The sequence below is a fragment of the Hetaerina americana genome, unplaced genomic scaffold (assembly GCF_022747635.1).
Source record: "Hetaerina americana unplaced genomic scaffold, ioHetAmer1.1.p SCAF_5, whole genome shotgun sequence".
NCBI classification, from domain to species: Eukaryota; Metazoa; Arthropoda; class Insecta; order Odonata; family Calopterygidae; genus Hetaerina; species Hetaerina americana.
The window spans coordinates 89,245,791-89,261,713 of record NW_027287095.1 but is presented as its reverse complement, the minus strand read 5'-3'; the positions used below and the strand labels follow the sequence as shown (position 1 = coordinate 89,261,713).

Sequence of the window (15,923 nt, the reverse complement as noted above, 5' to 3'; positions counted from 1 at the left end):
TAGACACCAAGATGGTGGGTCTAGTCCTATCAACTGCCATGCTAGGCCAAAACATAAGTTACTTCCTGGTCAGCCCTTGTATATCTCTCTATCTATGCCAGTTCCCAGACAAGGAGATAACTACAGTGATAATTTTGACAATTAATGCAAAGGATCCATTATTTCAACCCTTCCACCAACAGCCACACCAAACCAGTTAAGGACCCTAGTGTTAGCTTGCATCTGGCTTTCTAAATCCTTCGACCCCCCTTGAACTAAATTAATCCATTAGGTTGAACCTAACTCTCCTGTTCTCTCAACAACTAATCACCCATTACATTTGCTCCTCCTTTTAAACCTCCAAACCCCTCCCCTGTATCCCCATTCTACTTATCTTTCCATTAGTTATATATATATATATATATATATATATATATATATATATATATATATATATATTTCTATACATATACTCACACACTCATAGATATATACATATATAATACATATACATGTACATATATGCATACATTTTTTTATATACAGGTATATATTCATATATATATATACATATATAAATCCATGTATATTATATATATGTATATATATATATATATATATATATATATATATATATATATGTATATATGTATATATACATGTATATATATATATACATATATATATACACATGGATTTAGACAAAATGTAAAGAGGAGAGCAGAGCAGTCACTGCTGCTTTCAATGTCTAAGGTAAGGTTTAATGAATTTTCCAGAAAAATGGTTTACAGACTTAAGTAGATGAATAAAAAACAGACTAATAGGCAAGATATTTATTGATCATGGGTTGGATGGAAGGATGAACATGCAAGAAGGGCAACAAGTAAATGTACAGAGGGTTGGAAAAAATAGCTGAGACCCTCTTTACAATACATGCAACTCTGCCCCAATTCATTCCAACATTGGATCAAACTTGATTCTTCAAAAAATTATCTTTGAAGTATATACTTTGTTTCTCACTTCCATTATAACACAGGACATGTAAACTCCCTTGGCAGTAACTCCATATGATTGATTTGAAGATTATAATATAGGAATAAAAATATCAGTTGAAAATCACATGCACTCTAAACCATTGGTTCGTTGCTACTACTAACAGGGAGGGCATGGGATGAGCAATCCATTCCCTGATGAAAGTACATTTAACCGAAAAGTCTCTCCTACATCTTCCCCTATACATGACCTTACACTACATTACATTAAAATTTATTTTCCAAATTCTTTCTCGACCAAATTTCTCATATTTTCAATAGCAGATTGATAAAAATGATACCATTTGAAAATAATGGCAGTTTTCAAAAGTTGTAATGGTTAGGAGCTCTATCATGCCTATGTATGCATCAAAAGATATATTTGTGATAAAAATTTTCATAAAACAAAGTGATGGGATGTTAAATCACTTGGTTGATGTCTGTATGTTGACACTTGATTGAATGTGTTAAAACATCGTACAATGACTTTGATCCCAATGATGGATTGCTCATTCCAAATCTAATCTGAACACTGAGTGGATTAATTATGACAAATTTCATTTTTTCTCCATTTTTACCACCATGCTCAGGTACCGCAAGAAACTCACATGAACCAGTACGATGAAAGTTTGAAAAAAAATCAGACAGTACAAAAATACAAGTTTTGAAATGCTTTTTTTTCTTCTTCATCTAAACTACAACAACATCTAATTCAGCTATGAATTGGTAGTAAAAATGTGCCTATTGTTTTGCATTGGTCATCAGCTAAATTACATTTCCAAAGCATTTTTTTTTTTTTAAATAATTACACTCAAAAGTAGAATGTGATGACTATTTTCTAGAACACGATGAGAAAAAAATATAGTGAACGTTTAATAATTCTTGCTTCAGTAATCCATCATCACTCACAGATAAAACCCATGCCAACATTTACCAAAAATGTTTTTTCTTCTCTCTGTGATAATAAGTGCAGTAGAAGAGGGAGTTGATACAATATATATCCTGCTGACAAATATTTTCCTGATCAAACTTCAGGCCAAGTCACAAGGTTTTCAGGATAATCAAAACAAAATATATATTTAGGCTGCACGCTAAAACAAACAAAATGAATATGCATTTGACTGACCCGTACTAAAAGTTTTCACATGCAGATTTTCTCACACAGACCTATGAAAGAACATACAACTGCCACCTAAAGCTATGAAATTTGCTCCTTGTATGATTCTTCTTTAATGGAAAAGGGAAGCAAACACTCCATATTTCAGCAGCTAATGTTTAAATCACCACAGCATAAAACAAATGGACACATCCTACCATTGAGCATTTAGTATTACCATGCACAGGGTTTCAGAAGCAATATAGGAATATAGTCCACAATATACAAAAATAACAATATCAGTGTGCTAATAAATTGGAGACAGAAAGTAAAGCTCTAAATTTTAGCCTTTGCAGGGTTCAGTTTAGCTGAAATATACAGATAAGAAGTCAAGAAGCCATTTGAGTAAGGAATTTTAATGCAATCTTCACCATAAGTATGCTGACTAATGGCCACTACAAACTTTCAGAAATCCAATTTTTGCCTGACTGAAAGAAAATTCAAAATCATGATAATGCATTAAAATTCCATACTAAGATCATCAATATTATCATCTTCACTGAATCCTCATTTACATGGCTGACAAATAAAAGTTCAGCTGGAATAAAAAATCTGCCAGATGACTAGTTAAATAAGCTGTCTTTGTTAAATTCCTTGGTACAATCACCATGGGACAGGAGAATATTACACAAATATAATAATTGAGATACAGAGTGCATGAGAATTCATAATACAGCTCAATCAGCTAGCACCTTGTCAAACCTTTCCATCTACTGGACGGGCTTGGCTTGGGTTTTTTATTATTCTTTAAATGTTGGGATCACTTTCCCCCGAACGCTTCAATTAGTGTCACAAAAGGAGCACTTGGGAAGAGGAATGGGGGAGCTAAGAAGAGGTAATTCTTTTTTCCTTAAATGACTTGACAAAGAGTAATACGATGAAATGAATGCAGTCTCGGAAACACCCTAAACATCCTCCCATCCATCTGATCCTCTCTCCGAGTGATCAGGGCCGTTACCTAACTAAATATCTGACTATCCTATTCAACAACACCTCAAAGTGTACATGGTTTAGCTACTGTTTTGTAATTATCTCAATTTTTTTAATGAACACATTTCTTATGGCTTCCTGAAAAAAAATCCTCTTCTCCCTGACTGTCCATCATATCTTTCTTCTTCATTTCAGCTCCTTCTCTCTCCCTATCTCATTCTTGCTTCAAAAATGACGACCATGCTTGAACCATTCAACTCCTATCATCCAAAGGCTATTTTGTCTCTGATTCTGGCACCTTTCCTATCTCCCAAAGTGAACAAAGTGGACCCCATATAGAAAAATTCAGTGATGAACATCGCACCAATCTGGGGGTGTTGGCATAAAGGCTTCAAGAAGGTGCGAGAGGCAGTGCCATATTGGCAGTGACATCTTACTTGGCTCCAGGAACTTTGGAAAGGACCTGAGGAGATAGAAAAGGGAGAAACATTAGCGTGAGCCATGAATCATTAATGACAGGCAAACTGAAATTGAAAAAAATCAGGAGATTCAGAACGATATCAAAGCTAAGCAAAGTGGAATATAAAAGTTTTATTAAAGAGTGCAAACTGAAATAATATTAACATTAGAGGTGGTGACACAATGAAATTTCGAAGATAATGCAGGAGAAAATTTTGGAATCCAACTCTACATCACTGCATTTCATGAAAGTCTGAGAAGCAATCTGAGAATGTTGAAGTCTAGACCAAGAGTGGAGGAAATTAAACAGGTAGTAATCACATTTTCTTGAACGTTATGTGGGTTTAAAAATGCAAGCCTACTTCTCCACTGCACTATACAACAAAAGTTAATATGCAGAGATAATTAAACGTACAAAATCAATCATTGTGCTCTTAAAAAAATCAAAGGCCATTTTTTGTTCTCTTTCGAAAGCTTGACATTTTATACATCACAGCCACACAGAAAATAGAAATCATCAGATACCAAAATGCTTGTACATGCTTATTTCATAATTTAAATGGCCAAGTGCATGGCCTTGAATCAACACCATGCCTGCAGGCACACTGCCACCACCACTCTGAATGTCAACAGACTACTACCACACTACTCCTGCACACACCTACATTGACTCTTGAGGAAGATTACTACTAACCGGAACCCATGCAGAATGATGCCCTTTAAGTACTGTATTTGGGGAGAACAAAATTAACTGAAACCATCGAAATATTCCTGAAATTAAATTACCATATTTGGTAATCTCCCCACATTTTATATTCAAGATGATTCAAAGGTGCATAAATTGAATGGGTAAGGACTGTAATGGGTCAATGAAACCCTTGAACTTCAAATGTACAAACCCATGAATAGAATGGTATATCATTAATTTTTATACTACAGGAACCTATCAGACATATTTCCACCAAAATTTTGAGTTTGAACATTTTTGCCAATTCTATTACGATTTCTCCCATGGAATTATATCTGTAGTCTGGCACCTGTCCTAAGAAGAATAATAAGAAGGGGAAAAGTTATGCAAAAAATATGCTTGGCCTCATCTGGTAAGATTTCTCCTCATACCTTTGACAGGTCCACCCCAGTGAGTGCTTGCACAGCTGGAGGAATTTGGCCAACCAGACGAGTGACTTCAGATGTCGTGCGATCATCCCCACCCAACAGAACTATCTCCTCTGTTTTTGCGAGTGGGGCCGAAACCTCTGCTGCAATCTGCAAATGACATTTAAAAATAAGTCAAAAAAACATCAGCACAAAATTGGAAGCAATTCTGAATAATGACGTTGCTTTTCTGCTGCGTTCACTTCCCCTTCCCCTTCACACTGACCTTTGGTAAGGCTTCAAGCACCAGAGCCATGATGGCAGCTTCCCCATACTGCTTGTACACTTCAGCTTTCATTCGCATGCGCTCTGCATCTGCTTTACCAACCGATTCAATTGCATAAGCTTCCGCTGATCCTATCATTTTAATCTTCTCACCTTCTGCTTTGGCTACCTCGACTGTCTGCGTTCTGAAATGTAATGAGTGATGTTTTGGTTGGTTTACATTCGCAAGTTCATACGATAAGGTCTCTCTGGAAACACAAAAGAACACTCTTGCTGCTGATCTAAGACAGTTTCATACATAATACGCAAAATTTTCTTAGTGTTAGTCAACTGACTAATCCATTTCGAGTACTCCTATTGCCTATAGTTACCATTGAAATATTAAAAGGCAAGTAAATATCCACATTAGGCTGATAAAGATTACTGGGGAGAATTATAGAATTCTTACACGGTTAACTGAAATTCATGATATTATTCAAAATTCAAAAACACATTTGATATTTCAATTAGAAACAAGTACTTAGATCGCAACAACACAACTCCTGAGAAAACAAAGAGCAGCAAAGCACCTAAGCTTCTAAAAAAAATCACCTTTAAAATTATACCTAACAATTCAAAAAGATGAACACCGTAAGGAAAAAATATTTTAACTAAATAGTTCATGTGACTGTTTTTTGCTTGGATGAACTAAAAAAATACATGGCCCCACATATTTACCAATTCCTTTACAAATAAACCTAACCTAACATCGATTAAGTTGACATACTTAATTGTTTCCAATGACTTCTTCTCATAAAATTTGGCTTCTCTGCCAGAAAATTAATTTATACTCATAGTTCAAGCAAAAATATCTGCAATTCATTCAATCAGGACCCATAAAAATGTTAAAACAAACCTTAATTTACCACTAATCCTTAGGCCAGCAATATTGATTACTGAGCAGTATAATAATTATAAAAATAATAATATTTATTGATCTTTGAATGTTGTCACCTATAAACCATAATAAGTCTCATTAAATTGATCAGAACCCAAAGTAATAACGATAAAAACATAACACAAATATATGTTCAAACATAAGTATAAATAGTGAGACCTAAAATGCCTGAGCATTGATAGTGAATAATACAAAGTTAATGCTCACCTCTTTCCTTCAGCAATAGTTTGAACGCGGTAGCTCTCAGCTTCAGCAGGAAGTCGAACTGTACTGTTCAATTCTCTTTCTTTCCTTTGCACTTCTTGTGCCTCAACTTCTATCATCTTCCTTCTCTCCACAACCTCAATTTGTATTTCTTCATTTCGGATCTTTTGACGGATCTTAGCTGCCTGGAGTTCATATGCAAGCTGTGCTTCAGCTTTCTATAATTACAAGACATATCAATTGAATACATTTAGTCCAATTCAATGAATGTAGTAAAAAATGATGAAATATGATCTTTTCATGCAAAGCAAGCTACAGAGTTTCCTTATCCCTTTCGATTCCCCTTCTCACATGATTAAATATTAGATTATGGACTGAAATTATTGCCATCTTAATGTTGAAAATGTACTTCCATAATAGCAACAAGTGCATTCCAAATATCTCTGTGATATTACAGTGGAAATTATGACCAGCAAAAGTAGAGGATATTGTGTTCACCATGATATAAACATACAATTTATGGATGCACAAAATTCAGAATATCCATGAAATGGAAGAGTAAATTATGAAACTAAAGTTGAGAACATTAATGCATATTAACATAACCATAAGAATGTACAATTAATTAATTATACTGATAACCGAAGATAGTGGGGAGGATAGCAGCTTTAACTTACAGCTGTGTTGGTCTCCTTATCAAAATTAGCCTTTTGGAGTTTGTACATTCTTGCATTGTCTTCAATTTTGGTGTCCGTGTTGTACTTAATGTCCATGGCTGATTTCTCACATTCTGCTTCCTAAAAATTAATGAAATGAAAAAACATTACCCTTTGGCCTTCGGCAGTAAGAAAAAGGTACAATTTGAAAAATGCAAAAATATAGAAATGTTTACTTAGTTGCTACACCTCAATAAAATCTTCAAAGTAACTCCAGTTCAATTAGCAGGAATGAACTATAATTAAAACTAGTTAACTAAATACCACTCATATTAAAGATTTTGCTATATGAAATACAAGAAAATGATTCATTCATTAGACGTAACGTCATTTAAAGAAAAAATTACCCCTCCTTCCATAGTATCACACTAAAATTCATAATTTTTGCCAGTGAAATTTTGACTGAACTTAAAAAATGCATCTGTATTCTCCATTGCCCACCTTTGAGTAACCCATTGATTGCATGAGGCTTTCTGGGTTACATCGACGCCATCCAATAGAGGGATTTGATTTTGTCCATGACGCAAGTGCTGGACTAAACATTCAGCATTGAATCAAGCCAAAATACCATGTTTTTCTTCACAGTAATGAATAATTACCCGTATCCCGGCATCCCGGTTCGCTTGTGCCACGCCGATGTCTGCATCTCGCTTGACGGCGGCCGTCTGTGCCTTGCCGAGGGATGCCAAGTACTGCACGTCGTCGTACACGTCTTTGATGGTGAACGAGAGGATCTCAATTCCCATGCGACCCACATCAGGAGCCGCTACCTCGCGCACCAATGCTGCGAATTGATCTCGGTCTTTGTACACTTCTTCGACTGTAAGCGTACCTGAAATTGGAGAGAGGAGAGAAGGGATGAGTCGAGGGAAGGGTACCGATAGGGGGGGGGGGGGAGCAACGGTAGCGTCCCGACACTCGCGGGGACGGCCCCGAGTCCGACCATCGCCCGTCAAACAACGGCGCGTGGGCATTTATTCAATTACGTACATGGGTGCGACAGTATGACATCACACACGTTGTGTCATAATAAAAAATAAAGGTCCAAATCACCTTTTTTCGATTAATAAGCACTTCCGTGAATTTGCTGACCAGAGGGTCCCGGGTTCGATTCCCGAGCAAGCCTCTGGGCACCTACAGCTCCGCCCAAACTAAGTGATTTTTCGGGTCTTCCTGAGAAACCATAACCGGCACAGGGAAAGGAACTGGCCCCCCTTATTACCCTTATGTGTGAATTTCACACGCCGTAAAGGGCTTAGTACTGGGTGAACTCTACCATCACCTTCTTAACCGACCTTCGGGTTGATTACCGTGTTTATGGTTTTTTTTACTAGCATGAATAAAAAGCAAAAAATTCTGCCCACAGATTTGGAAAAATTAAAATTTAAAATAAATGTGAAGAAAACCAAAGCTATGATATCTCCTGTAAACATGACAGAAACCCTTGAGAATTTAATGGTAGGGGAATCAATGATAAGTCAAGTAGAAGCGTTCTGCTACCTTGGGAGCCTCATTACAATGTATAGCATAGGTACGTCTGCAGTGAAAAGAAGCCATATGAAAATAAAAAAAATCCTTTAGGAAACAAACATATGAAATTGGAAATTAGAAATTCTTTTGCAAAAACGTTTATTTGGAGCACATTATTATGTGAATGCGAACTTGGACATTGGGAAAGAGGGAAAAGGCTCGGTTGGAGGCAATTGAAATGTGGATTTGAAGAAGGATAACAAGAACAAGGTGGACGGACAAGAAAAGTAACATAAAAGTATCGAGAGAAATTAAAGAGGCTAGTAATCTAATAAAAGAGATGGAGAAAAGGAAAATTAAATTCGTTGGGCATGTTCTGCGTGATAACGACTTCCTGGCAAATATAATGGATTCCCTTCCATTATTTTTTCCAGTACTAGGAAAAAAGTAACTATGGCAAAGAGTTACATTTGACAAAGGGCATAAAAAAGTACTATGAGAGTCACAACGTATAAGGATTTGAAATGAATAGTAATGGAGAAGGACGTGTGGCTGCGATGACAAACCTCCTCCGCCTTAAGAAGTTGAGGACGATGATTGCACGTGCCGCGCGGTAAAAGAACAAGCTGCGAAAAGAACTTGCGAAACTTGAGCAAACGCGAATCCTTCTTCGAAAAGGGGTTTCATAAAAGTCAACAGAAATTCATCCGTTGGCTTTTGGCGCATATAATTGAAATCGATGCCTTGATCAAATTCCTTGAGCATTAAATGGGGTACGAACTAAATCCATGGATATGGGATGGCACTCCTAGAGGAGGAATCTCCATGTAAATTCATGGGAGGAGAAAAAATGGAAATCCAATTCCATTAACACACTTGGATGTAAGTCTCATACTCCCACGTGGAATGCAAGTAACTGTCTTCCATGTTTTCAGATGCTAAAGCAATGAATAAAATTTTTCGTCGAAACAAGGTATGTGGTAACCATCGTTGCGCTGCGTAGAATTTCCCTACGTTCCTTGGTTCGACTGAGCATTCGAACACTTTGGGACAGTTGGAAGAAACGCTACTTAACCAGCGAACATTTTTATTAAATTTCATCAGTTGCACTTTCACTCTGAGCTGTGCCAGTTCCACACGACCTAATAGAACCCGTTTCCAAACGTCTTGTGTCTTGGCTCATGTCGTCATTAGAGTAGACACACCGACACATTCACCACCCTCCTTTCAGTCGAGCGAAAAATGAATTAAATCGGCGGAACAGGCATCGGCTTTCGGAGCTTCTTTCGCGTCTCAATTCGCCTAGGGACATTTTTGAGGGTCCCTCCGCCATATTTTTGCGGAAGCTTTTCATTTCGAAAGCTTATTTCTGAAACCATTCTTTTGATTTCGAATCACATTTCTGTGAACCTCTCACTTCCATGTGATCCAATCGTATGGCAAATTAAGGATACGTGATAAAATTAAAAAAATAAGTTTCTTCATTAATAACGATCAATTGACAATATTGTTTATGTTTTTTCCACTTGTTAAGAATTAGAAGCCATAAATGTTAGCTGGAGACATAGGAACAGCCTTTAAAGAATACAATTACATACTGGCATCGAATATGTACCTCTTCTAATTAGGCGCAGGAGACTTTCACGTTGCATCAAAAGAAAAGGTTTGAATTCACTCCTTTTCAATTAATAGAACATGTCGTTCATCGTTGTAAGTGAAGTTCCTGACGCTTGGATAAGGCTTTCATAATAAGTTAGGTCAACCGTAATGGGTCAGCCCTTCGTAAACCAGATGGTGCCAATCAGGCAATCACCGTGTCACTGTGCACGCCTTTCGCGGAAGAAAACAAATATCTGTTAATTGTACAGGCCCATTAAAATAAGAATGCCCATAAAATAACATGAAAAGATTTCGTGTCATTAGCGTTTCCATTCCTTTAAGAGAGCAAGAGTTGCCAAGGTTACGCTTTAATAACGGTGGTGTCAAGTAAAAAATTGAAATGATTTGCCAGCCAATGAAAGGGCCGCTAACACTCAAGGACACTAACACTTTACTATTGAATATACTTTTAGAGCGAGCATGCATGGAACTAACTACATAAGAGTTACTTCCCCCGGAAATATTTCTCAGAATTCCCTTTACATTTTTTAAATGAATGCGCGTGAATCACGGGAGCGAAGGCAAGTAGGCCAGGGTCGACTTCTTTCCTGCACGGGGAGCAAGCCAAGACTGATAATACCGACAGAAATTTCACATTCATGATTATCCGACAGCTGGGTTCATAGACATTCGGAAGTGAGGATGACTCTTGAAGACAGAAGAGCGACAACGGCTCGAGATGAAGTCCACCTAGCATTAGCGACCGATTTAGAAGAATTACGCGCAGATGATCTAATTTATTCGTATGAATAGCTCATCTGGTGCGTGCAATGTTTTTGTAATGAGGAGGAATTGACGAAGAAATGATAAATGCAAACGATGGAGATGTTTGAAACCTATTTATCTTCAGAGCTCAAGTGTTGTAGGGATACGATTCTCAAGAGTACGTCAGCCCGGAAGAAAATTCAATCCCTTGCACGCGCACGAAAATTAAAACCAGAATCTACCGACATGTTTGTCTGAAATGCAAGCGCCCGCCGCACAACAGAGAAATAAACGCGACTAGTAACCGAGTGCACCTAAGAAAGCAGAGGCAGTGCCCTTTGCTATTCACAGAAAACGTATCAATTAGGAGCCTTTGGAATGCATTGTACTGGGTGATCGATGTAAAGCATACCGGTTAAACCAAACCCTCTAGAGCAATCAATCCATTACATCCCATTATACATATCCATGTTATATGTCGTTGGTTAGGCCTAATTTATAATATGCTGCAAGTATATATGGGATCCTCACGAAGTTGGATTAATTGACAAATTGGATCGCGTGCAGTGTAGAGGAGGTAGATTTTTAATACGTTGTTATGATAAACTCAGTAGCGTAACCAAAATAAAAGAGGAGTTAGGCTGGGAATCACTCTTGGCGGGAAGGTTAAATTACAGATTGAAGCTCTTGCATGAATTGGAAGGATGTCTCTTTAGCAGTGATGTTGAAAATGTATTATTACCTCCATCGTGTTATGGTAGGCAAGATCATGTGGATAAAATTAGAGAGATTAGGTTTCGAACAGATAGATTTAAGATTTAATTTTTTCCACGAACGATAGGGGATCATAATAACATTGTTCGACCGCGGTAGGGCCATGTTCGGGTAAAATTATTCTCGTGTGTGCTCACCCTCTGCCACACACCCTGGCGGTGGCTTGCAGGGTAAATATAAATAAAATAAGACACTCTTGCACTCTAGAGGGCGTTGGTGAAACGAAGCAGTAGTTCACTCGAAGGGTTTTTTCTCAAATAAATAGCCTGAATTGGTCTCTTTTCATTTGTGCACTGCCTTCTCTACACTTTGAATTTCGAGAAGAGTATGGTATTTAAAAATGCCCAAGAATTTTTCTACTGCCCAGTTTAATATCGAATATTCCTTTCTTAAAGTATCGAAAACATAATTGATGAAAGAGTTGCAGCGGTCTCCATTGCCAACCATTGACTGCATTCGAAACAAAAATCCTTAAGGAGTTAATTTTATATCGCACATATTAGTTTTATTTCTGCGACGCCACTAAGTGAATCTTTTGCAAGAAAATATTTCCGTTTCGCCTTTCTTCTGACCGGTCAACTGAAAAGTGACCAGCTCGGTGGAAGCGACGGACACAAGACGATGGAAGACATTTGGAACAATTTTAAGTGAATACTCATCATCATCATAGGTGGTCGGTCTTACGATTGGAGGTTTTTACATTCATGGATGAACTGAGGCCACCTATCGTAAAAATGCTGTCACTTCGAAAGCCACGATCATGATGGAAGTTTTCACTTTTAGCAACAAAAATATTCACAGGCTGATAAGAACCCACGGATTCCGGCTTTGCTTTCCATTAAGCTGATCCGGCCGATGACGTCAATGGGCAATTACACATTTATGATTTGATGACTTCTACATACAGTTGCACCATTCAACTAAACAAATGATCTTCCTCATATTTTTCCGGCATTTTAGTGAGACATTGGAGAAATTTGAAACCTTTACAGAAAACATTTTAGATCTCAGTTAAGAGAAATTTCGTTCAGTCTCGTATGATTGTTAAAGCGGAGAATAATTTGGAAGATATGAATTAAGTCTGTTCTTTTTTTAAATCATGTAAAAGCACCTCGTACTACCACACATAGACATCTAATTTATTCCTGCAGAGCAGTGGGTGACGACGATGAACGTTCGCGGAAACGTCTGTCGGCTGTCGCCGCGTGTCTCGCCTGCGTTGTGCGAGGGTGAGTAGGGCCGGAGACTAATTGCGCGGGGGAGGGGGGGCATTCTACGCACTTCACGAGGAGATAGATCATCACGTACGAAGGGGAGGGATTAATGAGAAATCACCTGAAAAGAGCCCGAGTGAGGGAAAAGAGAGAGAGCCCCAAGCACGCTCGGTAAATTAATTTAGTGTCATTCCCACACTCTTGACTCATATTTCCGCTGCGGTTGACACGGAGGTGAAAAAAGCCACAACTTCTGTAGGCCGCCTCTAAATAAAGGCGAAGATTGATGGCACCGCATATATCGCACTGCGGTCAAGCATTTGCAAACAAGGAGGTGATAAGGGCACGGACGCACTATTACGGGGTGCCGTTTCCAGGCAACACCGGGCATTATCGCCGCCAAGTGAACCGGTGACCTCAATCTGTACCGCCGCATTAGAGGCTTTTTTTGATGGTGACGACTGTCAGCATTCTATTATGCATCAACCAGCTATTTCATTTCCTTTGGTAAAATATTATGCCCGTCGTAAATAACAGTTTATTCTTGGATGACAGAGCATCTTCAAGTAAGAATGCTCACATGAAATATAGTATTTGAGATCCGAAGTCTCACACATTATGTGCATAAAAATATATTGTGGGAGTGTAAAATAATTTGTCTAGAACTCAGTGCGATTTTATACTCGTAATTTAAAGAGAAAAGACTCGAAGTTAATAATTATTTATGTAAACGGATGTTATCACATATTTTTGAACTCGAAAACAATAATCAACAACTTGCTGGAATGCGAGAAGTAACTACTTCAATTCAACTATCTTGGGAAGCCAAATAAGTTTGAAATTTTTTAAAATAAAACTTTGAAGTCATGATCGGGAGACTTGCAAATGATTCCGGCTTGTCAACCTTCTGTTCAGGCTTTCAACGTGAATGCCAATAATCTTTTGCATCGCGAAGAATCACATCTGTTTCGACGTATTATCTTTTTTAATTGTTATACGAATATTAAACGCGATTTTTCTCTTATTTTACACGCACTTCCTGACAATTTACATCATTAAAATCCCATTATTGAAAATATGTATTAGACAGAGAATGGTCGCGTTCGAAAGACGCGTACATGAGGTTCCTTTCGCATTATTATAAAACAGATTTCGAGAAGGCATTCCACTACGCAGCGGAATTAATAGCTAACGATGAGACTCGTAGAAATTCGCAAATTGTGCTTCGCAAGTCTACGCAGGAATTTACGTTAATATTACTCACTTGGACAGAAAAAAACTCCTCCATCCGCAAAAGGATAAATGGCAATGATAACTCATCCAGAGTAGGAAAAGCATCAAAGGTCACGCAAGGCAATTTGTGAAGGCATAGTAGGTCATCCTCGACCGCATGAGGTCTCTTGATCAAAAAACCCGGCGAACTTCGACATTTCCAGCATTCGAAACGTCCATTCTCCACGAAACTCGAGGGATGCAATATTATTTTTAATTAGCAACCAATGCACCAGAACTATCAAGTGAAACGAATGGTACATCTTATCAAACTCATCCACCCGACATTAATGTATGCCGCGCCTCAACATGGGAGCTTCCGAAACTGCGCCACAAGATTAATGTTATCATGCATAATCAGCCATTTTTCGAGTAATGTCAAATAGAAAAGAAAGATTGAAATATAATGGAGGCAGCGTTTCAAATTAAGTTCTTTCGACCGTTTGGCTTTACAGCGAGGGCGTTTCAATGGTGAGGTCAGACCATGAGTTCTATGCACGGCGGACATTAAAGCCCTTTGCTAATTCACTTCGGACCACACGATGCAGATTGGAATGCTAGCGAAAACGTTGCCCAACGAGGACGCAACCCGAATGCCACGAATTCAATGCCTGGATCGAAACCCATATTTGTACGGAAAACAAAAGGCAGGAGAGGAATAATGGTCATTTACAATGGCATCATACTATTACTGTGAGGCTAAATGCAGCATAAGTCAGCTACTTCCAACTATGAATTCAGCCTTTGGACTCCAAGTCAAATTAGCGAAGATGATTTAAAATTATCGCAAAACAACAAGCCAAGGGAAGGTGTGGTGGATTATTGGGTCGAGCGCTTGGCTAATGAACGAAGGGTATTTGGTTCAAAACTAGGACGATGCCACAGGACAAGAGCATTACAAATCTAAGTGGCTATTAGAACTTCGTTAGAATCCAAATGGTGGTACAGGAAAGAGTACCCATTGCCCCTCCGTCAATATCCTGCAGTCGTGGATTTCAGACGACTTAAAGCTTTCTGAGTTAAGAGTAGTCAGGCTGAACCCCCAAATCTTACTAAACTAACCTTCGGGTTGAATACGTAATGTTAGATGCGGCAATCGGCGTATTGCGCTTAGTTGACGGAACATGAATATCGATTAACAAAGAAGAAGTCTCTGACGGTGGACACGGAAAAATATGAGAACAAATTCAACATGAAAAATCCAACAGCAAAAAAATTAAAGGGTTGTGGAAGGGGGCAAGGCTGATGCGAGACAAGGGCAGCAAAAGTTGGATAAAGTGGAAAAATTGGTTACCTTGGACGCAAGACTGCCAGTGATGGGTGAAGCAAGAGAGATATCGAGATCACATTGCCGAGAGAAAGAAGGAATTTCAAGCAAAGAAAATGCCGCCGACAGCAGAGGGAGAGAGAGCTTCGAAGAACGGAAACAGTTCGTTTATTAAAACAAATGAAGAACATTGCAGTACCTGGGAACGGAGACGAATGACAGGCAATCATAATTATTTGGAAGTCTACCGTATAAGGCAGGCTTTCGATGGACACAGATTAAACACACCTACATAATTCCTTATGCTTCGACTAACAAGAGGCAACCTGACACCCCACACTACATTAAACCATCTGCAATTACTCATGCATTCTTCCTCCATACTTTCCTCCCCCTTCCTAACTTTCTCCCTTATGTCACAATATTCAACAGCAGAGGACGTAATTATAAGAAGCCACAATCGAATAAAGAGGGGAGTGGAAAATATGTAGAACGGAGAGGACAAAGCGACAGAGCAGTTTTCTAATCGGTCCATTCCCACTGAAGAGCGGCATATGGAAATACTGGTGGCATCCGGAATACGCCATTTGACTCAAATAAACATATACCACAATCAATTTCCAAGAGTTGATTGTGTGTTTATTTTGTTTTAACCATATTTTGTGGTTGTAATTTGGGCGATAACGGTGCCCACTCAGGATTTTCCCATGAATTAGTTGTCAAATTCTCTCCTCCATCTCGTGAGCGCCACTAATGGCCCACTAAGCGAC

At 38.3% G+C, this 15,923-nt stretch overlaps 1 protein-coding gene across 2 annotated transcripts in view; it reads right to left on the bottom strand.

Annotated features, from left to right (window-relative positions):
- Positions 1 to 797: 797 nt before the first annotated feature.
- Flo2 (flotillin-2) overlaps positions 798 to 15,923 on the bottom strand; it is a 109,721-nt gene continuing 94,595 nt past the window's right edge. For both annotated transcript variants that reach the window (XM_071592961.1, XM_071592962.1), the window contains 6 exons: positions 7,392 to 7,624; positions 6,754 to 6,873; positions 6,080 to 6,294; positions 4,937 to 5,120; positions 4,675 to 4,821; positions 798 to 3,559 (listed from right to left, as the gene is read on the bottom strand). In XM_071592961.1, the coding sequence (XP_071449062.1) occupies positions 3,530 to 3,559; positions 4,675 to 4,821; positions 4,937 to 5,120; positions 6,080 to 6,294; positions 6,754 to 6,873; positions 7,392 to 7,624 (929 nt within the window). In that variant the 3' untranslated portion in view covers positions 798 to 3,529. The remainder of the gene's footprint in view (positions 3,560 to 4,674; positions 4,822 to 4,936; positions 5,121 to 6,079; positions 6,295 to 6,753; positions 6,874 to 7,391; positions 7,625 to 15,923) is intronic.